This window comes from Vulpes lagopus, chromosome 15, assembly GCF_018345385.1.
Source record: "Vulpes lagopus strain Blue_001 chromosome 15, ASM1834538v1, whole genome shotgun sequence".
Taxonomy (NCBI): Eukaryota; Metazoa; Chordata; class Mammalia; order Carnivora; family Canidae; genus Vulpes; species Vulpes lagopus.
The window spans coordinates 39,602,431-39,630,008 of record NC_054838.1 but is presented as its reverse complement, the minus strand read 5'-3'; the positions used below and the strand labels follow the sequence as shown (position 1 = coordinate 39,630,008).

General features: G+C 36.0%; 1 protein-coding gene across 1 annotated transcript; it reads left to right on the top strand.

Annotated features, from left to right (window-relative positions):
• Window positions 1–1,042: 1,042 nt before the first annotated feature.
• Window positions 1,043–23,207, top strand: LOC121476259 (cysteine and histidine-rich domain-containing protein 1). Its single transcript, XM_041730014.1, has 11 exons — window positions 1,043–1,242; window positions 4,685–4,734; window positions 7,573–7,629; window positions 8,580–8,737; window positions 11,121–11,224; window positions 11,868–11,926; window positions 15,617–15,687; window positions 16,465–16,570; window positions 18,594–18,713; window positions 19,292–19,354; window positions 19,600–23,207. The coding sequence occupies exons 1-11, from the start codon at window positions 1,179–1,181 to the stop codon at window positions 19,741–19,743; spliced, it is 996 nt and encodes a 331-aa protein (XP_041585948.1). The 5' UTR covers window positions 1,043–1,178; the 3' UTR covers window positions 19,744–23,207.
• The last annotated feature ends 4,371 nt before the right edge of the window (window positions 23,208–27,578 follow it).

The window sequence follows — 27,578 nt, the reverse complement described above, 5'->3', positions numbered from 1 at the left end:
ATTAAAGGCAGAATGGTCACAGTGCTAATTTATTCAACAGAATATTACTTCATTTATAATGATCATGAAACAGAAAAATACTCTAGTTACGTTAAGTGAAGAATATATTGTATATATGTATATTGAGATTACTACAGAAAAGTACAATACCTCTAGTTATAAAAAGAGGAAGGGACCGTGAAAAAATGGTCTTATTTTATTTAAGATTTTGAGGCCACCTCTCATTAACAGGCTCGGGATCACCGGAAACATTGTAGAGCTTTTTTACTTCTATTTAATTACTACTGGTGTCGCTATTTCAAGAAGCATACTTGCTATCAAGAAGTGTTCGCTTCTATTTCAAATGTCCCAAGTTTGGGAAACATACAGGTTGTAGACGCGTCCTTAGCGTGCGCCCATTACCACGCCTTTTATAACGCACTTGATGACACTTTATTCGTCGTCCCAGGACTGAAGTACTGGCGAACTGACCGGACGGAGCCTAAGGCCAAACAGCACCCATTTTCCCCAGAGTCTGACAACAGAGGCCGTTTCTAGCGCTGGTCCCATCAACAGCGTCAGACCCCACAGCGAGTCGGCCTCCCGGACTCCGGGACCTCGCTGGCCCCGAGGCCCCCGGTAGTCAGCGCCGCGGAGATCCGGGCGGCGGAGACGGCAGCGCCGGCGGAGGGAGCCGGACAGGGCGGCCCGCGGCCGCCGCCTCTCCTGGTTACCAGGCAACCCCGTTCCGGCGGGGGACGCGCGAACGCCGCCCGGTTCTGCGCCTTCCGTCCAGCCGCGAGGGGGCGAACTGAACCGCCGAGCCGGGGCCGCACTCGCCGCGAGAGCCGAGAGGCGGCGGCGGTGGTGGCGCCCGCCCGCAGCGCGGCCCGCAGCCCCTCGGACGCCGCCGCCGTTCCGCCTCGAGGGCGCCGGGCCTCACGTTCCCGCCTCCGAAGCCCGACCCGGCGCATCCCCGCGGCCGCCCGGCCTCCCGCCGCCGCCGCCGCCGCCGCCCCTCCCCATCTTCTCTGCGCCTGCGCGACCGGAAAATTCGCGAAGGTTCCTGAAGCGGAACCGGCCGTTTCCGGAAGCCGCAGCCGCCTCAGCCGTCAGCGCGCTGGTGGCGACCGTGGGCCCCCGGACCCGCCTGCTCTTCCCGGCGTCCGGAGCAGACCCGTGACCGGCGGGGAGAAGAGATGGCCCTGCTGTGCTACAACCGGGGCTGCGGCCAGCGCTTCGACCCCGAGACCAACTCGGACGGTGAGGGCGCGCCGCCAGCCCCGCTCCCCGCCCCGCCCGCCCCGGCACGCCCGGCACGCCCGGCCGGGGGACGCCCTTGGGCCCAAGGGCATGTCGGGGTCCCCGCGGGCCGGCGCCGCGCTGCCCCCGCCGGGCTTGCCCCGGGCCGCCCGCCCTCCCTCCCTCCCTCCCCCGCGGCCGCGCCGCCCGCGACCCGCACTGCCGGCTCCCACGTGTTCCGCCCGCCCGGGACTCGCCTGGAGTCAGAACCTCGGGATTCCTTCCCGCCCCGGCTCCTCGGGGACGAGCGGGCGCGGGGCCGGGGCGGGGGCGGGGGCGGGGGCGCCGGCCTGCGGGCGAGCTCGCGAGCGTGTGGGGTCGGCCCCGGGCAGCATTTTTCTGAAAGTTTTGCTTCCCGCTTGTTCAGCCACGCAGCTCTTATATTAGAAAGTTACTTTTTTTTTTTTTTTCTTTTTTAAGTGTGGTGGGTTACGAAAATCGTCCTGTATCTTTAGGCAGTTTTGCCCTCCGGTGGGGTGGATGGTACGTGCCCCCTGGCGGTGGGGCCGGGACCCTCCGTGGGAGCCCTGGGCGCTCCTCAGGGGACAGCGGCGGGGCCTGCGTCCGCGGCGGCGATGTAAGTGGAAGGGCCGCGCGGCGTGGACAGTCCCTGCGTCCGAAATTTGAACGGCGACTGGGATAAAGTGAGTTGATTCTGGACTGTGGTGGCGAATGATACCACCTTGAGACATTCGGCTGGCACTGGGTGTTTTCTATGCGCCGGACGTTGGCCTGTCACTCACCACGTCGCTTGAGTCTCCACAGGACCCCTGTAGAGTATGTATGATCACAGGTGTTGTGGAGCAGCGGGTCCCACCTGGCAGCAGCGTGGTTCCTGCCTTGTGGAGGAAACTAGAGCCTGGTAAAATCTCGTCCACCTTTCATACATCTGATGCACCTGCCAGGTGCACAGGTGAATTGGTGACACAGGTAAAATGGTAAGATCATTGGCAGGACTTCCAGCCTTTGTACAGTCTTTGTACAATACTCACGTTTCTATCATTGACGTTTTCATCCCATTAAGATGGACTTCTTCGAAAAGAAAATTGTGTGATTTCAGTGGATGACAGGATTGAGGAATAAAAGGTTTTAAAGCCGTTGGTAGCCAATGTAAAAGGTAAAAATTGCCTTAGTATCTGCTGTGTTTACTTTAATATTAAGTGGAAAGACTGAGGCTTTGTTCCCTAAGACAATAACGTACTTCAGTAAATGTCTGTGCAGGGTGTTCTATACCGGCCTGAAATTAGGAAGTAGATAGAACCATTTTTTTGGAAGTAAGTACCGTGTGTGTGTGTGTGTGAGAGAGAGAGAGAGAGAGAGATGGTATAATGCCTGGGAAAGAGCTGAGAGTGAGGGGAGTGAGAAAGGGGAGTAGACGGTCAGAGATTATGTGATCAGCAGTACCGAATTCATCAGGGGGCTCCCAAAAGGTTGTGGAAAGTGTAGTTGCTTTAACAAAAAGGGGGTTAGAGACAATTCCAGTAAGGTGTTTGGTAAGTTAAGAAAATGGAAATGGGAAGTAGAAGATAACAGCTCATAGCAAACTGTGGACTTGGTTAGGAGAAAGTTTTTTAGAATGGGAGAAGTCTGACCTTTGGGCAAAAATAAAAAGCCTGCCTTCTAAGCGGATAACCAGGTTTTAGTTTGAAACACAGACTAAATGTTTAAAGGAGATACAGTTGGCATTTTTCACATACTTAACAGTTAACTCTGCAAAAAGCACTACTTCACAGTTTTTTATTTAATTCAAATTTGTAAGGAAGTTGAATCAGCTACTGAGAGGCAGAGCCAGAAATTGAGCCAGGGTCAGGCTCCTAACTGCTACGATGTAGTTCCTTACCGCTAAAATAGAGCTGAGCACAACCTGTAAACCTAGTAAAGGCCAGAGGAAAATAACCATCTGCTTGTTTTGTACACATGAAAGCAGTAATTTTCAGATTTCATTCATACTAGTTGTAGGGTTAAGACCTGACTGACTCCTGCCATTGTGCCCAGACTGACCACTGTGATGATTATGCCCCTTAGTATGTTAATGCAGTGTGCATTTTATGCCTCTGTGTAAGTTTGATATTTGAAAAGACTGTGTTTGTTCCCTCTTTGATTCTGTTCTCAACTTTCTCTTCCTCACCTTCTGTATATTCATTTCTACTTTGAATCTCCTTTTTCAGCCCTTAATTCCATTAATTACTACCTATAGTTTCTTATTCCGTGGATTTACTTACTGTACCATGAAAATACCTGACACTTTTTTGCTCCATTAGCCTAGCAGAGTTTCTATATAACACCTGTTTACTAAGGAACCATTGTATTCATATAGGGATAGGAAGTACCAGGAATTAATCATTTTAAGGCAACAGCAGTCATCAGAGGTTATAGCCAATTAAAAGCTAAGCAGACAAGAAAGTTGGGGCAAAGTAGCCTTACAAAAAAAATTGTACAGATGTGGAACTCACCTGTTTTTTTCTAAGCTCCTGATTGTGTCTAGTAAGGAAGTAATTGTTTATCATCATCTGATTTTTTAAAAATGTAATATTTCGGGATTGCCTGGGTGGCTCAGTAGTTGAGTACCTGCCTTCAGCTCGTGGTGTGATCCAGGGTACGGGGTGGAGTCCCACATCAGGCTTCTTGCAGGGAGCCTGCTTCTCCCTCTGCCTATGCCTCTGTCTCTTTCTCTGTGGGTCTCTCATGAATAAATAAGATTTTTTTTTTTATAAATAAGATTTTTTTTAAATGTATTTTATATTGTAAACTGTATTAAGCTTATTTTCATAAGTGTTAGTGAAAATTGATGGTGTAATGGGTGAGGGGGAGGGAAATACAGTGTAACAGTGACAACCCTGAAAATAGACTGTGAAACTTAAACTTTTTAATGAGGTTTGTATCTAGGTATTGACATCTGTCTAGGAAAATTAAAATAGCAATTAGATAGTACATCTCTTTTTACAGTTTTGAACCTATCCTTCTAAAATACCTTTTTTAGAGAATCTCTTGGACAATCTGTGGATCGATGTACATAAGAACACTTTGGTTTGATAATATTTTTGTAAATAGAATTGGAAGGGGATGGTCAAAATCATGGAGCTTGAAGTTTTGGTTCTAAACAAGTTCTAACTATAAAGATTAGAGGAATAAAATGCAATTTGTTATACTTGCACTGTTCTGTATTATTTTTGTTTACAGTTGTCATACTCTTGAATTAGAATTTTAACTATTACTATTTTAATGTAATACTATATTAAGCACTATGTGCCATGTTAAATTCACACATTTGCGAATTCTTAAGGAAAAGCAGAGTATTACCTGCATTTGGAAAAAGGATTAAATGTTAATGCCTGAAAAAATCATGATTTTTTTATTCCTTATTATAAAGTGTATTTTTTCCCCTTTCTTTGTTTTTTACCAGATGCTTGCACGTATCACCCAGGTGTTCCAGTCTTTCATGATGCCTTAAAGGTAAGAGCTTGGTACATTTCAGTCTTTTCATATCTGTATATTAAATTTAGAGGTGTAATACTGAATCTTTATTTGCTCATCTTTTTTTGTCAACTTGTGACTTCTTACTTTCTTAATGACCATTTTGGGATGCTGGTCTTAAAGTCTTTCCCAGTTTTAAAATTCTTTCCTTCCCAACTCTCATTTTCTGTACTCTTCATTTCTTCACTTTTTAATCTTGAGAGGAAGTGAAAGCAGTTGTACTGAATCTTAGTTTCTTCATCTGTCAGGTGGCTACTGTGTAATAAGAGCTGCTTTGAATTTTAGCAAAGATTGTCACAAACAGTAAAGGGTGCCAATCTGTTTGAGATACCACCTGTTTTCCACCTGTACTTGATGTTCTGGATAATTAGAGAAATAATAGAATGCTGCTTGACTAAGTTTTTCTTGGTGTATTTACGGATCTTTTAAAAATGTATGATAATACAATAATATCTCAAAAGATAATACATATCTCAAAAGGAAATGTTGCAGTGTGGCCGCCATGGTTTTAGATTTTGGTAACCAGTCTTACATGTTTAAATATTGTTGATGCTTTTTGGATTTCTAATTATACCTTCTAAGGAGTAGTTGGATCCTTTTGGTAATTATCTGTTTGATAGCCAAGTGTTAATAAAGATATATAATTAGATAACAAGTTTATGTCCGTCTGGTTAATTCTAAGTAAAGAAAACAAAACAGCCATTCAGTAGGGCAGGTTGAGAGAGCTGATTCTTCCTTAGGTCTTTTTAGTGTTTTACAAACTATTTTGGGGATGGAATCTGGTTCTGGGGAATATTTACTTTTACAGAAGAGTGAGGGTACTTATCTTTCCTAGACTGCCATTTATTCTATGTTTATTTTTCATACTGTATGTTTTTCTTTCTTTCTTCCCTTGTAATATGTTTCTATCCCTTAACCAGAGACATACTTCACCTTTGTCTTTAGCTTCCTATTCCTCTCATTTCATTTGTTTCTATCCTTAAACATCCTCTCTGTACCAGTGGCTTCTGCAGAATGTTTCCATTTCATTTGTGATTGAAAACCAGTTTTTAAAGTGAGCTCTTACCCAAAAATAGCCTGCATCTGAACTTTGCTGCTGCTAGTAATATCACAAACTTTCTAGTCATTCAGTCCATTGCTCTTTTTTTACTACCCAACTGTTAGTCACCCTGTTAAATTAATCTTAATGATTTCACTCTGAAGTCTTCTTGTTTCTTTTTCCCAGTCCTGCTGTTTATTATTGTCTCTATAAACATTTCTTGAAGACCTGTACTTTCTGACACTGTTGAATTTCACAGCGCAAATAGATAGACAAAAATAGATAAATCAGTATAATATCCACTGTTGCCAGTTTATTACCAAATAAGAAGTTCAATATTGCATATACAAAAGAATATTTTAATATTCAAATTAGAAGTGACATAGAGAAGAGAGACCGTCCTTCTTAAGAAATGACAATCTTATACTCACATACTTCAATTTATCCTTCATTTTTTTTGTTTTATTGAGGACTGCCATAGATCCCAGATTAGCATTTGGGAACAACTGGTATGCATCATGTACGTATTCCAGTGTCCCCAGAATATCTGCTGTAATTCTTTATATGTGATTAAGACAATAAAGCTTTTTTCCATACAGAATAACTTTTCTGATGACTGTATTATCAATGCAACTAAATACTATATTTTAAGATTAAAGTAGAATTTCATTTATATCTCAATTCAGAGTAAAAGAATTCAATTTCAGGATAAAGGAAAATTTGAATTATAGTAAATTTAACATTATCTTTTTTTTTTTTTTTTTTAAGATTTTAGTTATTTTTTCATGAAAGAGAGAGAGGGAGGCAGAGACACAGAGGGCAAAACAGGCTCCATGCAGGGAGCCCAATCCGGGACCCCATCCCAGGACTTCAAGATCAGGCCCTGAGCGAAAGGCAGATGCTCAACCACTGAGCCACCCAGGTGTCCCTTAACATTTTCTTTAAAATAATTTGGAAATGCACAGTGTGAAAAAAACCACTACCAAATTCTTCATGCAGTATATTGAGAAAAGCAGTGAGGTCCAGATAGATATGTGCAAATCCTAGCCTTTGGTCTAATTTTAAAACATCCTAAGTCTTGAAACTGCTGCTTTTGTATTTTCTTATTCTCTATACTACACTGGAATTAGAGATGACAGTTTAAAGCTTTTGGTAAGCTACTTGATACTTTGCTTAAAAATCACACATGGCATTGCAATATCTGTAACTTTATGCTTGTCCCTGAAAAGATCATTTAACTTTCAAAGATCTAACAATTCAAAAAAAAAAAAAAAAAAGGTCTGACAATTCTTAGGCTACTATGCTCATCAATCTGTGTTGTTCTGAAAATAGAATGCTTATTGTTGGGGAACACCTTCAGTGAGTGAGTTCTTTAGAAACTGAATTATAATTAATATTTCTAATTTACTGGATTTTTAAAGTAAAGCACTTCACTTACTCCCTAGATCCTTTAAAGTTTATGGTGTTTTTAGAAATTATAAAATGTTTCTCTTCAGAATCATGTACTAGTCTTGAAAAGAGAAGCAATTTTTATTTCCCTATCTTAAGGTACTTTTGTGATCAGTCACAACACAAATCACCTTTAACATTGGTTAATTTTTTTAAAGTCAAAAACTAAAAATCATTTCACTTGATTAGATGAATCATTTATAACACTTTCCAACTGTGGAATCTATATATGTGCCGGTCACTGCCAGATTCCAGAAATAAGCGCAAATAGACTCTTAGTGGGTTGTAGTTCTATGCAAATTGAATTTGTAGTTTTTTCTGTTTCATAGGGTTGGTCTTGCTGTAAGAGAAGAACAACCGATTTTTCTGATTTTTTAAGCATTGCGGTAAGTATTAATTTTTTTCCTAGATTATCTCCTGAAAAAGTAAAAATAATGGGAAGCTCCAAATTTTAGGAATCTAATTTTGGACATCTATTGAATAGTCTGTTAACGTGCAGATAGAACCTTTCTTTTAAAGTGGAGCTCACCTCCCTCGACAGTCTTTAAGGAATTTATCTGTTTTAGAGCTAAAAGTTTCACAGTATTAATTACCCACCCATCAATTTTGTTTGTCCTTATTGTAAGTAGTCTTTAAAGTACATCAAGAAGGAGATGGTAGGCAACAATTTAAAGCATTTTTATAGTAAGTGAGGAATAATAGCATTTATCAAACCTACGATACTCTCAAGATATACCATTTATTTTGTGTATCCTTAAAGTAAATAAAAGCTGTTAATGAAATGATATGCCTTTGAAGTTACAATTTCAGGGATGTTACATTGCACGTATGACTCAGTAGAATGTGGAAAAGGTAGCTAGCATTTATCGACCATTTACTACCTGCCAGATTTGACAAATACTCTACTTTACTTAATCTTCTCAAAAAATTTAAGTGCCATTGCCTCCATTTTACTGGTGAGGAAGCTGAAGTTTAAAAAGATTAACTTGCTCAAGGTTATATAGCTAGTAAGTAGAAGAACTGAGGGCTCAAATCAAGGTCCTTCTGTGTAAATAATTTGTAGGATTCCATGTGAGATTTCCAGAACTTGTTTACCATAAAAAAGTTTATGCTGTGTATAAGTAGATATTTATGAAGTATAATTTAAAGGCTTCTTTTAAAAATACATTAAGATGTGAGAACTTTTTTACAAATATTGCACATTTGGAGTTCTGTTTTTAGTTTCTTAAAATAAGTGTGTGGAGAATGCATATAACAGAATGTATTAATAAAGAATTGAAAATAATTTTTCTACCATTGCATGTGAAACAATGATAACTTTTATATTTCCTAACAGGGCTGTACAAAAGGTAGGCATAATAGTGAGAAGCCACCTGAGCCAGTCAAACCTGAAGTCAAGACTACTGAGAAGAAAGAACTTTCTGAATTGAAACCCAAGTTTCAGGAGCACATCATTCAAGCCCCTAAGCCAGTAGAAGCAATAAAAAGGCCAAGGTACACCTTATACACATGTATATTTTTGTCACGAGTGAATAATAGCATCTGTTCTTAGTATTTTGTGATTTCACATAACATTTATAGTTATGTAGGTCACCAACTTTTTATCTATTTGATTTTCCCTTAGTATACCTTCCATTTGTATTTTGTCTGCAGCTTGAGGACATGTACATAGTAAACTTTCATTGCATATTTGTTCAGTGTATTATCATAATATTATGTCAAAAGCAGAAGAGCCACGCATCTTTCTTGGGACTTGACATGTCTTTTTCACTATGGCATAATGAAATTCTAGACAGGAATTGTCAGAGAATCAGTTTGAGGTGAAAAAGAACTTTAGAGGCCTTCCTCTTTCTTCTGTCTTCTTGACTATCTTCTAGGACATTCTTGACAGGAGGATGTTTAGTTTCCTTTCAAATAATTCTAGTGAAGAAGAATTTAAAGTAGTCCCTTTTATTGTTACTAAGTATATATTTTTCTTCATATAGAGCCAAGTTCTGTCTTTCATTTGTCCATATTTTGTAACTTAGAACAAGCCTAGTCACTCCTCTTTTACTTTCATGTGCCTGAAAACTGATAATTTCATTATAATCATTAATTTTTTTGTTTATTTGGTTTAGATGGCTGATCTATTAAAGTATGTTTAAAATACCTTTTCCTCATCTTGCAGTAGAATTACAGATTCTTCATACTTATCTTCTGATCAGCTAAACTCTATTTTACATTCCCATATATGCATGTTGACTGCCACTGTTAAACCAGGCCTCTTTCATGTTGCACTTGAGTATTGTTTTAGAACCAAAACAGGGCAGCCCCGGTGGCTCAGTGGTTTAACGCTGCCTTCATCCCAGGGCCTGATCCTGGAGACCCGGGATCGAGTCCCCCATTGGGCTCCCTGCATGCAGCCTGCTTCTCCCTCTGCCTATGTCTCTGCCTCTCTCTCTCTTTCTGTGTGTGTCTCATGAATAAATAAATAAAATCTTAAAAAAAAAAAAGAAGAACCAAAATATAAGACTTAGAAAACAGATGTGTTGGTCTCAAATATGTCCCCAGTTGATATTTTTATTCCCATGATGGACTTCATGGTTTTCTCAAATATGTCCCCAGTTGATATTTTTATTCCCATGATGGACTTCATGGTTTTCATGACTTTTTTTCCTTTATTGATCTTAAATAAGTTTAGAGCATACTGAATAATACTGGACCTGAGAGACTTTTTGATGTTTGTTCATTCAAACAGACAACTTAAACTGATTTTTATTCCGTCTCCACCTCATTCATAATCATGAGAGACTTTATCAAATAACTTCCTGGCTGATACACCAGTTATAAAAAAATTATAAGGAAAAGACAATTTTGGCATGGCTCATTCTTAAGTATTACAGTGGTGCCTACTGTAATTATCAGTATGAGTTAATATTTACTTTAAATGATGAACTAATTAAGAAGTGAGAGAAATTATTTTTCTCTAAATTCATTTGGTAGTATTGTAGAGATTATGGAAATATAGGTTTTTATGTACTTTGTTAATACTTCCTACATCTTCCTACAATAATTATTTTCATTAGGGATGTGGAATATGAATAACCTAGGATTTCTATTTTATTGTTGCATTAATATTCTTAATACTTATTGAATGGCTTTAAATAAATTGTACACATAACACTTAACCATTATGAAATGTTAGGGAGGTCTTGTTACTCATTTTTAACCCTACTGAAATTACCTTGTGATATAATTTTGATTTTATGGATGCATGTAAACAGTGTCCACATCAAGTGAATTATCTCCAGTGATAGGAATATGGATTCATGTAGTACGTATTTGTTGCCTGTTAATTGTATGCTCAGCATTTTGCTTAGGTGTGGAATGTAAAAGTACTTCATGGTCCCTTCGGTCCCTTCTTGGCAACTTGGATTCCTAGTATTTACTCTTTTCTCATTAAACTTACTGATTAATGACTTACCATGTTGGTAATAGCATGATTATTGGAGACTTAATTTTTTTAAATTTATTTACTAATGAGGTGGGAGGGAGAGAGAGAAAATCCCCAACAGGCTCCACTGACTCAAGACTCAGTCTTACGACCCTGAGATAGTGACCTGATCTAAAATCAAGAGTCAGTCACTTAACCGACTAAGCAACCCAAGTGTCTGGAATTTAATGTTTTTATATCAGAATTTTTCTGTTAAAACGTAAAAGTGTAGATACGTAATAGCATGTATTTGTAAAATACTATTTAATACGAAAAAATTCACAAGGCATTGGTTTTTTTTTATAGATTCTTAGTGTATTTATTTTTAGTAAAAAAAAAAAAAACATGCATATGTATATATTTTTGGAACATCAATAATGGTAATAAAGTTTAAAAATTCTCCAGCCCAGATGAACCAATGACAAACTTGGAATTAAAAATATCTGCCTCGCTAAAACAAGCACTTGACAAACTTAAACTATCCTCGGGGAATGAAGAAAGTAAGAAAGGTAAGATTTTTATCTTGAAACCTTTTTTTTGTACAATTAACCAGCTATCTAAAAGAGAAGCAGTATAGTTCACTATACATAAATATTGAAAAGGTAGCACAATATAGTAAAGAATTTGTTTTTGTTTTCTAAATACCAGTAATACCACAAAATGAATTGTTAGTTTATTCTGTAATGTCTTTATTAAAATGAGAAACTGTTAAGCATTTTTTCTTCTATCATTCATTACTTTTTAACTGTTAAATTTATTTGATAATTGTAAATATGCATGAAATAAAACATATTCAATATATTCTGACCTACACTCAATACCATGGAGGGAAGTAGTACCCCTTTCATGACTTCTCTTTTACAGGGTTAAGATGTTGGATATTGTATTGCATTATAGAATAGAAATGTGTCGTATATCATTTGGGGACATGGGCAAAACCTAATCACAGTAGTTGATTTCTTACTAGCTTTTTATATATATTACCTGAGAGGTCATGTAGAAAATTTAGTAACTTAAAATTATTTTAAAATATTGGTGTTTTTTAAGGTTACTATTTTTTTCAAATACTTGCTTTATGAAGAAGGTTACTTAAGAATGACACTAAAGTTATTTTAATGTTTCTAATTTGATTTTCTTTCCTTTTTTTTTTAGAAGAGGACAGTGATGAAATTAAGATTGGGACCTCATGTAAAAATGGAGGGTGTACAAAGGTATATATTGTAAAATTTGTGTTGTATCACGGAAGTAAAATTTAATTTTGAAGAAGAGTGCAATTTACTGATTCAATTCAACAAACATTTGGGTGCCTATTATGTCTTGGTTGGTGTGCTGTGCTGTGGACTAGGGCTGTGAACATGGATAAGAGATAATGTCTGATGAATATTGTATCTGACACAATCATGGGAATAAGTAATTCTAATTCAGTCGGCATTTCCTGAGCACTTACTGTGTGCCAGACATTGCTTGGGGGCTGGAAATACAGTATTAACTAAAAATTTCTGCTGTGTGGCACTTATTCTAATTTAGAGGGAAGGATAACACATTGGTATTAAATATAAATTCAAATTGATATGAAGAGAATTCAGTAGAGAGTATAGCTATTAAATAAGGCTGTCAGGAAAGTTCTTTTGGAAGTGACACTAAGCCAGAAATGTAAATAATGTGGCAGGTGAGTTATGTAAATCTCCAAGTTGATTTGAGAGCAGAATGTGTGGAGCCCTTAGAGCTTCGTTTTTCAAGAAATGAAGAGAAAGGTCAGTGGGGCTTGGTCAGCGGTGTAAAATGTGAAAGGGGTAAATGAGATAGGCAAGATTATGGCGATCCTTTCAGGGCCCAGGGAAGGGTTTGGGTTTTGGGGAGGGGGTGGATTTTTTTTTTTTTTTTTTGTATTTTAAGGTATAATGGGAAGATATTTTCTGTTTTAAGGAGGGGTTTTAAAAAATACCTCTTTGGCTGATAACATGACAAATACAATGGGGCAGTAGGGGAATTGGAGGAAGAAAAATGAGCCAGGATGCAATTGTGGAAGACCAGGTAGTGGGATTAGAGAGTATTCTTTAGAAATGGTTCAATGTGGGATATATTCAGACATCTCAGTAAGGATTTTTTTCTACCTATGTAAAAAATTGAGTGCCCTCCAGCATCTCTAAATTGTCCTTTTTTCTCCAGGGCACTGATCACCATATAACATGCTGCTGCTTTTGCATGTGTATTTTGCCTATGATCTATCCCAGCTGACTTTCCCTTCCCTTCTTCCTCTCATGTAAGGTTTAAAAGGACAGAATTTTTGTTTTTGTCGTTTGCTGTGTCTTGAATGCTTTAGAACGCTGCCTGCCTGGTTTAATGTCAAATCATACAGAATGAATACTATTTGGAAATACTAACAGGACTTAGTAATGAACTTCAAGTGAAGGGGAGTTGGGGCTCCAGCAGCTAGGTGACTGCTGACACCATTAACCAAGAAGGAGAAAAAGAGGATTAGGGGAAGTTTGTAATTTTCCCTCATGTTAAGTTTGAGATCACCTTTCTTATTTAGCGATGGAAATGAAAATGTATTTATATATATGTAAGGTAGAAATAGAGAGTAAGTACTAAAGTACTGGATTGCGGGAGACTGTGCAAGTGGTGAAGTGTTTGCAGGGAGATGAGAGAAAAACTGTCTCAGATGGATTTTGAAACATGAAGTCCATCCTGCAAATGGACAAACAGGGAAAGGATATCTCAAGCAGAGGTGATAGCAGTATACAGAAAACAATGAACAGTAAATAATAATGGCACAAAATTTGTTGGTGTGGAGTTAAGATTAGAAAAGTAGGGACCAGATCTATCTCAAAACGCTTTCACAGTGCTCAAAAGTTAGATTTCACTGTAGGTTATAGAGGTCATTATTATCTTTTTTATTGAAATAATAACATTAAAAAGTATACAGATTTCAGTAAATTTATAGCTCAAGGGATTTTCACAAAGTAGAGCCCTCCTTATACCTTCTCCCATGTACTATTTTCTCCCAAAAGTAACATTTTTCTATCAGTAAAGAGTCATTCTGCCTATTTTTGGGCTTAATGTGAATAGAATCATAGACCAGGTACTCTAGTACCTGTCGTCTTGGCTTAATAAAATGTGTATTGAGAGTTATCTTTGTTGCATGTAGCCATAGTTCATTTTCATTGTTTCAAAATATGTCCTTGTGTGAATGTTGCCAGTTTACCCTTTCTGTTGTCCTTTAAATTTTCTGGTTTGATGCTACTGTGAACATTTTGTGCCCAACTTTTGGGACACATGGATACATTTCTTTGTAGGTAAATGACTAGAAAAGGAATTATCAGACCATAGTTTGTGTACAAGTTTAACAGATACTTCCTCATAGATTTCTTGGATGGTTGTATTTATACATCTGCCAGCAGTATATGAGGTTGATTTTGTTTGTTCTACACCTTGGTGTAACACTTTGTAACATCAGTCTTTTATATTTTAGCCATGAGTGTATAGTGTTCCCATTGTGATTTTAACTTGCGCTTTCCCAGTGATGAGGTGGAGTACCTTTCTTTATGTTTATTGGTCACTTGGATATCCTCTTTTGTGAAATGTCTAAAAACTTTTACCTGTTTTCTATCAGTTGGCTTTTTCTTACTGATTTTAGGACTTCTTTTTTTTAGCCAGAGATAGATTCTATGCATTTTCATTGTCTTAGTAATGACTTGATAAACAGAGGCTGTTTAATGAAATCCAATTTGTCTGTTTGGTTTGACTAGTGCTTTTCGTTTTCCATTTAAGAAATCTGCCTAATTTAAGGCCATCAATATTTTTTTCTTATGTAGAGAGGCACATTTAAATGTACAAACCACCTAGAACTGATAACTATGTAAGGTGTGAGGTAGAGAAACTAATTAAAATCTGTTAGCATAGTCTCATTTTCTAAAATCTGCTAGTGATCATGAGGAAGGTTAGCAAATTAAACTGATAGATATTTTCAAGGTAAATTGACAGGATTTCATGCTAGAAAATATGAATGGAGGGAGAGGAAAAACTGCGGAGGACTTCTTTTTTCTTCTTCCTCTTTTTTTTTTTTCCTTTGGAAGACTAAATGGTTATTGTGCCATCAAATAAGGTAGGAAGAAGAGTAGGAGTGGAGGGGGCAATAGTGGTAAGTTCAGAATCTAACATTGAGTTTTGTGTGCTTATGGAATCTCCTTAGGAGATGCATACAGGCAGTACATTGGATTTACCAAAAGTAAATATACAGAATTTTATTTTCTGTACTTGTAGGTGGTTGCTATAAATACCAAAGTAAAAATAAACTACTGGCTGCATCTGTGTTTTATTAACATAACTTTTTGTGAATTCATCTATAGAGCCTTCACCTACAGCAGCAATGGGGCCCGGATCTTCCAGACAAACCCTGGATATATTTATAGGTCTGCAGCTCATTTTACCCTTCCTAGGGATAAGAAATCAACAACACCGTAGAATTTCCAGAACTGCTTCTTAATTTGTAATGCCCCACACAGAGTTTCCTCTACACATAAATCATGCTATATATAACTCTGTTTCTATTGAGAATACTAATCCTTTGGTTTCAGTATTACTCTATAAATTTAGATACATGGATATGCTTGAGTTGTGACCTCATACCTGAAAGTGAAAGCATCTTAATATATCCCATTGTCTACTTTACTATTTGCCTTTTTCACAGGAAAGTAAAACTTAAGCATATCCAAAAAGGAATCATTTTTCAAATTCCTTATTGGAATGGCCTGGGGTGAATTTATAAAAAATGTTGTAGGTAATTGTTACTTCTTGAGCATTTTCATAGTTCTTAGAGGTCACCAGTCCTACAAATATTTATGAAATATAGCATTGAGATGTGAAGCTTATTTTTTCCTCTTTTTTTTCTCTTTTAGACATATCAAGGTCTACAGAGTCTTGAAGAAGTCTGTGTATATCATTCTGGAGTACCTATTTTTCATGAAGGGTAACTTATACATGACTAATAAAAACTTCATGGTAGAGGTTAGAAAAGTTAATATGCCTATAAATATTATTTGCCATGCAGCATTATTGGGTATTTTATTTACATTGTTACATAGTCTTCAAAATACCCTAGACTGTGGATTTTTGTCTTTTTACATGTCAGAAAACTGAAACAATGATTACAGTAAAGTGGCCATTGTGATTCAAACTTGATGTTTTTCCTTATTCCCTAAATTTTCAATGGGATACTCTATTTGGGTTGGATCGTTTTTAGTTTGAAAGACTTTTCTGTGCATTGACAGACTTTGAGAATTTTTAGCCCTAGAGCACTAAAACACCAGTATTGTGTCATCCAAAAAAAGCCACACTTTCCACAGTCCTCATTGGAGATCTGGCTCCTCTTTTGTTCTATGCTATAGTTGATAGAAATACAGTACCATGTTAAAATCTTCCACTCTGTTGAAACCTTTGGTCATACCACTTTTGGGGAATTTTATGAGGAATCTGGATGTGAGTTATTAGTGAAAAGCGGATTTGGAATTTCGTGGTTTTAAGCATCTTTACTCAGGAGCTCCAAAACTGCTACAATAAATGGCATTCTGGTTTTAAAATGATTAGTCTTCTGATAGTTTTAACTCTTTAGAGACATAGACACTTTGTAGAATACTACAGTTCACACACTTACTTAGCTTTTAAAATTACATTGTCACTGTACTGCTTCTGGACTTAAGTGGTTGTAAGATTTTTATTTCTGAAGTTTTTCCATGATAATTTAAAGGATGAAATACTGGAGCTGTTGTAGAAGAAAAACTTCTGATTTCAATACATTCTTAGCCCAAGAGGGCTGTACAACAGGGAAACACATGTGGACTAAGAAGGATGCTGTAAGTAGCTTTTAAAAATAACATATCGGGATATATTTATCTGAGTCGTTTTTTAAACATTTAAGATGATTTTGTCTTCAGATTAAAAACAAACAAACAACTTTCTCTCTCATAGTAAAAGTTTGATATGCCTAAAAGTTAAAGTTGAGTCAAGCTCCCAGAGCACTACCCTTTGCTCAAAGCAGCCATTGTGTATGACAATGCAAATATGCAGGTTTTTGTGAAATAGTAAAGCCTCTGCCAAAATTGAAGCATGTGTTTCTGTAATTCTTTAGTTTCTTCCCACTTTTTGTTTATTAAAAATCACTTTTCTACTCCTTCAGTGTTTAATCACTTAGACTTCTGATTCTCTTTTGGTCCTTTAAACTTGACAACCATTTGCAGTACAAAAACACTCCATCTGTTGGCTAAAGAGAAGGATCGCAAACTTGTTCCAATTGTCTTGAATGCCTCTGCTTGCTACGGGGTAGTTTATCAAAATAACAAAAACTTTAGTTCCTACTTCCTGGATAACTTTAAAAAGATGCAGGCTATCCACATAAGTAAGTGTCCAAAAATCCCATTAAATTGTAAGAAGGCAAGCAATTTATTGCTCAATAAGTATGTGTTAGCTATTGTAATGTATTTTATAATATACTAAATTAGTTTTATGTCCTATATTGGTACTAAACCCCTACTAGCAATGAAGCTTTTCACTATATATGACTTTTAACTTAAAAAATAATTGTAAATTTTCAAATTGCTTTAGAGATTCATTCATTCTACATTTGAATATTCTGTGGTTTCTGATTTTTAATAACATGCTTTGGTGTTCCTTCAAGTTATTTTAATTCATCTGCTACAGAACTTGCAGGAATGTTTTATTAACCAAAAGATTCGGTAAAATCTCGCTGTATTTTCTCCAAGGACCATAATTTTGAAAATGTTGTTTTCTGTTATATGCAGAAGTTTTCAGGGTATAACCCTTGATTAATGTTTTTGTTATTTTTTTAATGCTTACAGTTACCAAGTACTAAGTATCTGAGCTAGTAGTTAAGGGCAAAAAATATAAGCGATATAAGTAATTTAAATACGGTTCGCATAATTTTACCAAAATGTAGATACTGCTTTTTGAACAGTAGTGTCTCCCAGTTTTTGCTCCATTGAACTAAATTGCTTTCATTTACAAAACATCACGATTTGTCTCTTTTTTTAAATAGTCCTTGATAAAATAATGTTCCTCTGGTAGGTAATAGTTATTTCTGTAACAATAACCAAATTATCACTTTTTTCTGCATGTTATTATAAGAGGAACATTATTTTATAACAAAGAACAGATAGTATAAGTACTCAATTGGTTCCAATTTATAGAAATTAGAAATTTCAATTTGTAGTCAGATTCCAACTTACAGAAAATAAGTGGAGGGTTTCTGTGCGTGAAGTTAAAGTGTTTGGATTTATTTCACCAAGTAAATGTCTTATTTTAGTCTTCATAGAATGTTTTTATGATTGTGCTTAGCAGATTGCAGAGATGTTAAGATACGATAAAATTCAGTAGTTCTTAAGTTGTCTTTTTCAATGTGTATTAAAGATATGGACATGAAAGAAAAAAATCAAATGGAAGAATAAACATGTTCTTCAGCCATAGGACTATAAAGATTCATATTGTAATATATATGTTTTTTTAAACCTTTGGGAACTTTAGAAGATGTCTTCCCTTAAAAACTTTAAGGAGGGGATCCCTGGGTGGCTCAGCAGTTTAGCGCCTGCCTTCAGCCCGGGGCGTGATACTGGAGTCCCATGATCGAGTCCCACGTCGGGCTCCCTGCATGGAGCCTGCTTCTCCCTCTGCCTGTGTCTTTGTCTCTCTCTCTCTCTCTCTCTGTGTCTCTCATTAATAAATATATGAAATCTTATTAAAAAAAAAAAAAAACTTTAAGGACCTCAGTTGCACATGGTAATTTTTTCTCAGTTATTTGGCTTAGATTCCTCTTGTTTTAGAGGTTATATGGCATTTTGTAAACTAATTTTTCTTCTCTTACAGGGGAAAAAAGTTGTTCCATGTAGACATGACTGGCATCAAACAGGGGGTGAAGTAACCATTTCAATCTATGCTAAAAATTCACTTCCAGAACTTAGCCGAGTAGTAGCAAATAGTACATTGGTAAGTACACTAAATATCTTTGAGAAAAAATTGTCTTTGTACATTATTCTCTGTGTTAATGTATTATAAAATACTGTGTTTGGGGTGATTTTAAGATTTTTTTTATTGTTTTCCATTTGAAAAAAATGTTTGAAATTGCTGTCAGAAACTATTGAAATGAAAATTTCTGCATAGTAGAATTCTTTCAGAAGCATTCTGGAGATACTGTATTAGCTTAGAAGATTTATCATATTATATAGTACCTAGTTCTCAGTGTGAAACTTCAGTTAATTTTTCTTTTCTGCTAATGGTTCCCTTAAAAAAAAATAATCATTGTTGGGGCGGTCTGGGTGGCTCAGCGGTTTACTGCCGCCTTTGGCCTAGGACCTGATCCTGGAGACCTGGGATCGAGTCCCATGTCGGGCTCCCTGCATAGAGCCTGCTTCTCTCTCTGCCTGTGTCTCTCCTCGTGCGTGCTCTCTCTCTCTCTCTCTGTCTCTCATGAATAAATAAAATCTTTAAAAAAATAATAATAATGATTGTTTTAAATCCTGTTATATCGATTTGTATTTGATCAGATAACCCTGTATATTTTTCAGTTAAATGTGCACATTGTATTTGAAGGAGAGAAGGAATTTCATCAAAATGTGAAATTATGGGGTGTAAGTATCTGTGAATCCAGAATTTTTTCTTATACCTTAAAATGCCCATTTGTACGGTAAAAATAAACTATTTTACAAAACAGTGATACAAAGTAGGTATGTAACTTACAATTAATTCTTACTAAAATGTTTAAATCTGGGTATAAAAATGGCCTTAGCAGCTTGGAGTTTTGATTATTAGCATAGACAAGACCAGTATTTTCCTTTAAGATCAAGGCTTACAGTCATTTTCTGATTTGTTGCAGGTGATTGATGTAACACGAAGTTATGTAACTATGACTGCAACAAAGATTGAGATCACCATGAGAAAAGCTGAACCTATGCAGTGGGCAAGCCTTGAACTGCCTGCTACCAAAAAGCAGGAGAAACAAGAAGATACAACAGAATGAGTTGACAGGGGAAAAAAATGTATTGCCTATTTTCAGAATTCTTACTGTATGGTAAAATGGTGGCTTGCTGCTGTCCTCTTTTGTTGTTGCTGTCGTTATTGTTGCTGTTGCTGTTGTTGAATCTGGCAGTTCAGGGTCAACGGTAGGTTCTTAAAAGCCAAAGTCAGTTTATCTTTTCGTGCCTCCCGTCTTTTTTTAGTTACCTAAGGTTGACTATTCATTTCTCCTCAGTTGACAGAACTATAGTTGTGTCCTATACTTGAAAAGCTAGAAGGTAGCTCATAAACAGTTACAGTATTTCTTGGTATACCTTTACGTTTAACAGAGAAGTGTAAAAGAATGTTTGTTTTGTTCACATCTCTTTCTTCATCCCATAATTAGTAAAGCAAGATGGGATGTTGGATTTTTAAGTAGTTTTTTCATGAGTTTGTGTTCCTATAATACTTGAAAAACTTAAAGGAGGAGAAGAAGCTCTGCATTGTTTTATCCTTGGGAAGGTTACTTTTTCTAGAAGGAATAATTCTGAGGTAGCATAGTAGCTAAAGGGGAATATATGCATTGAATAATAAATTGGAATTTGTTTACAACTCATTAAATTAAAACATTATATCAGTACCTGTATTACTTTAAGCACTATGATTTAAATGTATATAAAACATGAGAGTGGAGAGGTATCAGTTTGGTTAAAATTTGCCTTTTTATTAAGACTAAGCAATAATGTTAAACATCTCTTTCTTGATTATTATGTAAGGTCTTTGTATGGTGTTATGACTAAATTGCACCTAATTTATAGCCTCCACCCTCTTAAAATCTTTAATTAGTTACATGTAAAAGAAATTATATATATACACACACATATGTGTGTATATAAGTGTGTGTGTATATGTATATCTGGCCTCCCTGATGGAAAACTGTATAAAACCATAGACTTAAAGGCTTATGAAATACATTTTAGGGTATCAAAAAATTAAATATTTAAGCTTCGCTTTATGAGAAATATCTATTACCTGTTAAATAAAATAGCTTAATTCTTTTGGAGTTATTTTTTAGGCTTTCATGAAAAGCTTAACAATTCTAGGTGATACAGTGTTGTTTATATATTGTACTTCATTAGATACAGGTATCACAGATTTAGATTGTTTATGCTAATTGAACCCATTAAAGGATAGTTTACTTTTAAAGGCAATGCAGAGCTAGCTCACCAAGAAAACTAAAATTAAGAAATGTTTTGAAGGCCAAAACTCTGGCAGAACTTAAGAAATTTGGGTATGAATTATGCTAATGTAGATTAAAATTATTTCCCAAGCCCCTTGAGTGTTTTTCTTTTGTTCTTATAAAGAAAATTTGCATAAGTACAATTTTAGAAGTAAAGGTTAATTAATAAGTAGTATGTCTCACTCAACTACTGTTAGATTACTAAAGGTAGTTTCAGTATAATTAGACTACAGCATAAAAGTTTCTAGTACTCAGGGTTGTGTTTAAATTTTTAAAAATTATCTTTCATAATTTAAGGACCTGGGTTCGTTTGGAGACATAAAATCTTGTTTATTGTCTAGAGGAGAGATAACTTGATTTGAAGTAATGACTAATATTCCTTTTTTAATGTTTTCTCCTTGGGACTTTTTTTCCACCTAAACAATATCTCAATGTGTTAATTGCAGTTGAACTAGTATTTAAACCAAGGGGATTATTCACCTGAGTTACAAAGCACTGACTGTGTGTGTGTGTATGTGTGTATGCCTGAGTGTGAGTGTGTGAGTGAGAGAGAGAACGAGAGATGCAGCTTATATATTTAGTCTGGTTACATTAGTGATCATTCTATTTCTTTCTTATTCCTATGAACCTCTTGATTTTGTTGCTCAAATAAAAATCTAAATATTTTTATCTTAGATTCATACATAAAGGGACAGAGTTATAATTTATGTAGAATATTGTTACTTTATCTGTCAAAAAATTAAGAATGTTAAGTTTTACTGTTTCTTTAGAAATACGGTTTGTCTTTCTCAGCATTCAAAGTAATTACTGTAGCAAAGCAGTCAAAACTAACTTTATTATACACTAATCTGAGAGTTCAATTCAACATGGGAAAATAGAAAATACGGTTTTTTATCGTTCCGTACATTTGGTAGTAAAAAGGTAATAAGGTCCGGATAGTTGAGCTTTTATTTTTTTAACATCTTATCTTGAGATAATTTTAGATTTATAGAAGAGTTACCAAGAAAAGTACTAAGAGACGTCTTTATTTCCTATGTTAGTCCTCGCCTTGTATTAAAATCTTATGTGACCAAAGAACATGAACAAAACTAGGAATTAGCCTTGGTACAATACTGTTACCTAAAATAGAACATTGATTTTGACCATTCTTCTTTCAGTGGAACACTTGAAGGGAAGTTCTTAAAACTTACCCTAAGTTTCTTATAATTATTTTAGCTAATAATTTCTAAACCATTGAAAATACAAATTGAAATCAACCTACCAGAGAAAGATCTGTTTATATGGTCAGTGATGTAAATTCTTGTAACCATATAATAGCAAAGGACTAGTGATCAATTTTCTTATAATTTTATGCTAGAGATCTAATTCTTATTAAGTATAACTTGTTTGGTTTTCTTCAGACAATCTTTAACCATTTAAAAGTGAAGAAAATCTTCAGAGTTCTTACAGATATTTTAAGGTGACTTTGGGTTATTGCTCTGCCACTCCTTGCTTTAAAAAAAAAAAAAAAAAAAAAAGTCAGCCATTCCTCAGCCTGAGACTGCATGACACCCACAATAAATAACATTTTAAAAGCTCATTTTTGAGTTCTGGTATCAGTTTTTAGGGCAGTTGATTATGTACTCTTTCTTTTTAACAACCAGCTATTTTTAAGTTGTCAGAACATTATTAGGGGTTTCCTTCCTTGCAAATTAATTTTGATTTGGCATTCATATTTGCTATTATTTTTATCTTTTGCCTATAATATGATTTTGTGGCCTCAGTTCTGAAATACAAGCTAAGTGTAGCTTGTTTTTTGGTTTTGTTAATAGGTATTTCATTTATTTTAATTGTTGAATTGATAGGAAGTTGGTTTTTTTTTTGTTTGTTTGTTTTTGTTTTTTACCTAATTGCTTCTTTACTGCCTAAGTATCTTACAACTTAAACTCTTCTGGAGTTGTTGCATGACTTGCCTTTTTTATTTAGGTGTAGATGCCTGGGGCTTTATACATGTAGCATTATCTGAAGTACTGAGCTTGCAGTGTTTTTCTTCTGCATAGTTACTGTTTGATTTTAAGTTTTTATATAGTTCTTAGTTTTGAAGAAATCCTTCAAGAACAGTTTCTCTAAAGAGCATGTTTTAATTAAATGCCAATTAATTACCTTTCTTAGTTTTCCAATTTAGTAGGCCACTTTCAATGTCTATTAAAGTGAAATAAAACTTCTGACCTTAAACATTTTTATGTTGATTAAAAATTGTGTCAAAATAATTTGGTTTCCATTTCTTTTTGACCAAGCAGGTATACTGTCCAAATGATTGGATTGTTAAATTATCTTTAAGACTTTGCTAATTGAAGTTATGGGCTAGTCAGTGTTTTAAGGATTTTAATGAATATGAATGTATCCTAATGGTAACTCTATGAGATAGGCTATCACTATATTACAGGTGAGGAAAGTGATTTATTTCATAGGTTAAATAACTCATCTAAGTCAAAGCTAGTGAGTTTATAGATAGTAGAGATTCCTAGCTCCAGCAGCGTGGCTTTGTGTTTTGTGCTCTTAACTGCTACTCTGTGCTGCTTGTGTCTGTCAATTAAATTAATAGGTTCCATAAAACATTGGCACATAGCATAGAAAAAATTGGTAACACTATGTTTGGTCACCAGGAACAAATTTTGAGTTTCGTATGTTTTCTTAGGGAATAAGTTCATAAAATAAAATATGCAGTCCTTTTGTCTTGGTTATTTTAGTTATAAGAATAGCTGGATTATAAACTCATCATTTGTGATTTGACAACTCTTAGGTGTCTAGTTTCTCTCAACAGCCTCCAAGGAAGTTTCAGGATCCTCAGTTTCAAAAACAAGTTTCCATTGTCATTTTTGGTATGTATCTTATATGTAGCTTATAGATAGGAATTCCTCTCTGCAGTTAGAAAAATGTGTAATGAAACAGCATTAGATTGGTCTTTGTTTCCCCATTAGTATGAGACCTGCTTTCAGCAGTTACATCAAGTGTCTACAACAAAAGATACCTGCATAGGAAAGACAGATGAGATTGTAGACATAGGTAGCAAGGGATCGTGTGTTTTGATTTCCATCTTCTAGGCGAGGCCAGTGACTATCAAAATACCATTTTTAGACCAGCAGGATCAATCTCAGAATTTATTTGAAATGCAGACTCGGTCCCCAGCCTCAGACCTACTAAATCAGAAACTCTGGGAATGGGACCCAAGAATTTGCAGAAAATTTATGACATACCATGAAGTTTGTACTAGCAGCGTGGAAGTGTGAGTAGGCTGGCATTTTTTTTCCCCTCTTACCAACTTAATTTCTTTTAAATTAACTTTTTGTTTTAGAACAGTTTTGGATTTAAAGAAAAATTGAAGATAGTACAGAGTTCTCATATATTACATTCAGTTTCCCCTATAATTAACATCTTACATTAGTATGATACATTTGTTAGAATTAATGAACCAATATTGATACATTATTATTAACTAAAGTCCATACTCAATTTTTACCTAATGTCTTTTTCTGTTCCAGGATCCCATCTAGGATACTACATTACATTTAGTCATCATGTCTTCTTGGGCTTCTCTTGGTTTTTACAGTTTCTCAGATTTCCTTCAAAACCCTGGCAGTTTTGAGGAGTACTGACTGGTCAGGTATTTTGTAGGATGACCCTCACTTGGGATTTGTCTGCTGATTTTCTTAGGGTTGAACCTCTGTGTATTGAGAAAGAAAACCACAGACGTAAAATGTCATTCTCATTGGTGGTATCATGGGTATATACTGTCAACATGTCTTAACATTTGGATTTTCTGACTAGTATTTTTCAGTTTTTTTTTTTTAACTGTAAAGTTACTACTATTCTTTTTGTTTAGAAGGAAGTCACTAAAAAAAAAAATAAAGGAAGTCACTATGTGCAGTCTATGCTTAAATAGGAGTGGGGAATTATATTTCAAGGGTGGAAAATTTATATTATTTAGAATTTCTGTGTATAGGAGATTTGTCTCTTCATATTTTATTTCATTATGGACTCTATTTCCTATTTCAAGTTATAATCTAGTATTACATTGTTTTCTCAGGTTGTTCCAGCTTTGGTTTTTAAAGCCATTCCATTGCTCCTGTGTTTTTCTGTTGGACTGCTAACCTCTCTTTATGGGTTTTTTAGTTTTTTGTTTAGTACTTTTTTTCTGCTACTTCAAGATGCTCCCTCCAGTTAGCCACTTCTCCAAAGATCCTGGTTTATTGAAGAATGGTATTAGAAACTAATATCTGGATATTAGGTGTACACTCATAGCCACAGACTTGTCTTTGCTTCTAGGCTCACTTAGCTGATAGCAAGGAAATGTATATATCAACCTGTGTTTATATACATACTTCTATAAGTAACAATTTGTATCTACATTAAGCTAAACATGAATTCATACTTATATCTCCAACACTAATCTGTTACCATGTACATCACTCTGGCCTCCTCATTTCTCTATAACTTACTCCTGCAGTGAAAATGTGGATTCTTCCGTCTGCCATCCATTTACTTAATTGTTCAGCTCCAGTACACATGTATAGTAGTATCAGAATTACTAACTTCCCACAGGGAACAAATTTTATCAACTCGAGTACAGTGGGCATTTTGTTTGTTGGAGTTTTTTGCCTTTAGTCTTATTCAAGACTTGTACAGACTCAGTCATCTTTTGCCTTCACTTAGGTTGTTCCCTATGTTTGCAATAAAGCTTGCATTTTAATTTAGAAAAATCAGTTTGATAGGAAGGTGTCATTGGAAGTAGTTAAAAGGCCAGATAGGATGAAGGCATGAAATGCAACAAAAGCAGTAGGAAGAGAAGGGGATAAATGAAGGGACTTAGGATCTTGAACTGAAACGTTTTAAGGACTAGAGAATGAAGGTTTTGGATAACTCCTAGGTTTGTGAACAAGACAGGGAATGTAGAAAAAGGTTTTGGATATGGAAAAGTGGTTGTCATAAAGGACTGTTGACTCCCAGGAATGTTTATAACATCCAGGTGAAGTAGTCCAGTCTATTGGTAAGTTCTGAAGCTCATGGTGAGGCCTTGTGTGGTTCTCAGGATTTGGAAATCGTAGGTTAATAATAATGTAAATATTCCATTTAGCTAACTTTGAGGATGCAGAATTGATAGCATTCTGAACATTTGAGGGCACCTCAATGAAAATTCAAAAAACAATGACAGACCCTGCCCTGAAGTATGATGAAGTAGAAGTACACAGGTGCTGAGATAAGTCAAATAAAGGATTGCTCAGGCTTACACCCTGAATGTGCACTGTATGTCCCCGAAACCACCTGTAATGAGTCCCTTTTACGAAAGAAAAGTTATTTGCCAGGACAGAGAAGGAAGGCTGCTGCGTTGACAAAACAACGTAAATTCATAAATTCACCACAGAGTGTCTCTTGCTTGATCCTGTCAGCATCAGTGATCACACAGTTTAGTTAGGCATGATATATTCTTAAGGTGGAGGAAAATGTAAAGATTGTGTCAACAAATAAAATCTACAAGTTATAAATGTTCAATACATGGGCTTATTAGAATTAATGGGTTTCTTATAATTACAATTGTGTGTAAAGTTTTAAAAGGCTCCCTACTAATGAAAGCAAGATTTTAATAACATATTGATCTGACTGGTGACCTAATAGTAGAGGCCAACTTGGACTGGTTTTGATAACTCAAGGATTCCTTCAAGTACCTTCCCTGACCTCCATAAAACACCCTAAGTTATCAGCAGGAAGAACCGGGGTTGGAGGCAAAAGGAAGGAACAAATTTAAGGGAGCAGAAAGCCAGTATCAAGATAATGAAAATTAGAACTGAAAGGTACTCAATTAGATGGGATTCTAGTTTAATTTTCCAGGCACGTAATTTAAAGCTATCAGGAAAAGTAATAACACTATTCACTTGATTAGGTTAGAAGACTTTACAAATTTTGCAGTTGAGGCTTGGGAATTTAGTTATCAGTTACAAGTAATTCAAAAAACGGTAGACCCAACTACAGCTAATTTTTTGTTCAAGAGCTTAGCAACTAGAGTGTAAGTGCTCTTACTAACTTAGTTTTTGGTCACCTCCATATGATTATATACTATTATCCATGTTTTACTGATAGAGGAGCAGAAGCAAAGGAAAACTACATACATTGCCTCAGGTCACATAGGTAGCAAATGGTGAGATTAGAGTTTTTTGAGATTAGATTTTAAATTGAGGGACTTTGATTCCTAAATCCTTAAACTCTTTACCATGACACTAAAAGCATCTAAGTCACCTAAACCTAAATTAGTAACTGCCATTTTTTAGTTAGTCTTTTTTTTTTGTTAGTATCAAATGACCAAATTATCATGAAAGGATAGTGGGTATTCAGTTTTTGTGCCAATCAGTGGAGCCATTGACATACTTCATGAGGACCTCTAAAGGCTGGTGGGCAATTGACAAAAATTAAGGATTGAGTTACAAGACTGAATGAAAGTGACAGGCTCATAGCAATGAATTTGTCATGTAAAAGCTTGTGCATGTAAGTTGGCCTTATTATCATCTGGACTTTGGGACAATTTTCCTGCATCTCTGTATACTTGACTGTGTACATAGGCAAATAGTGTCACTGTAATGGGGTGAAAG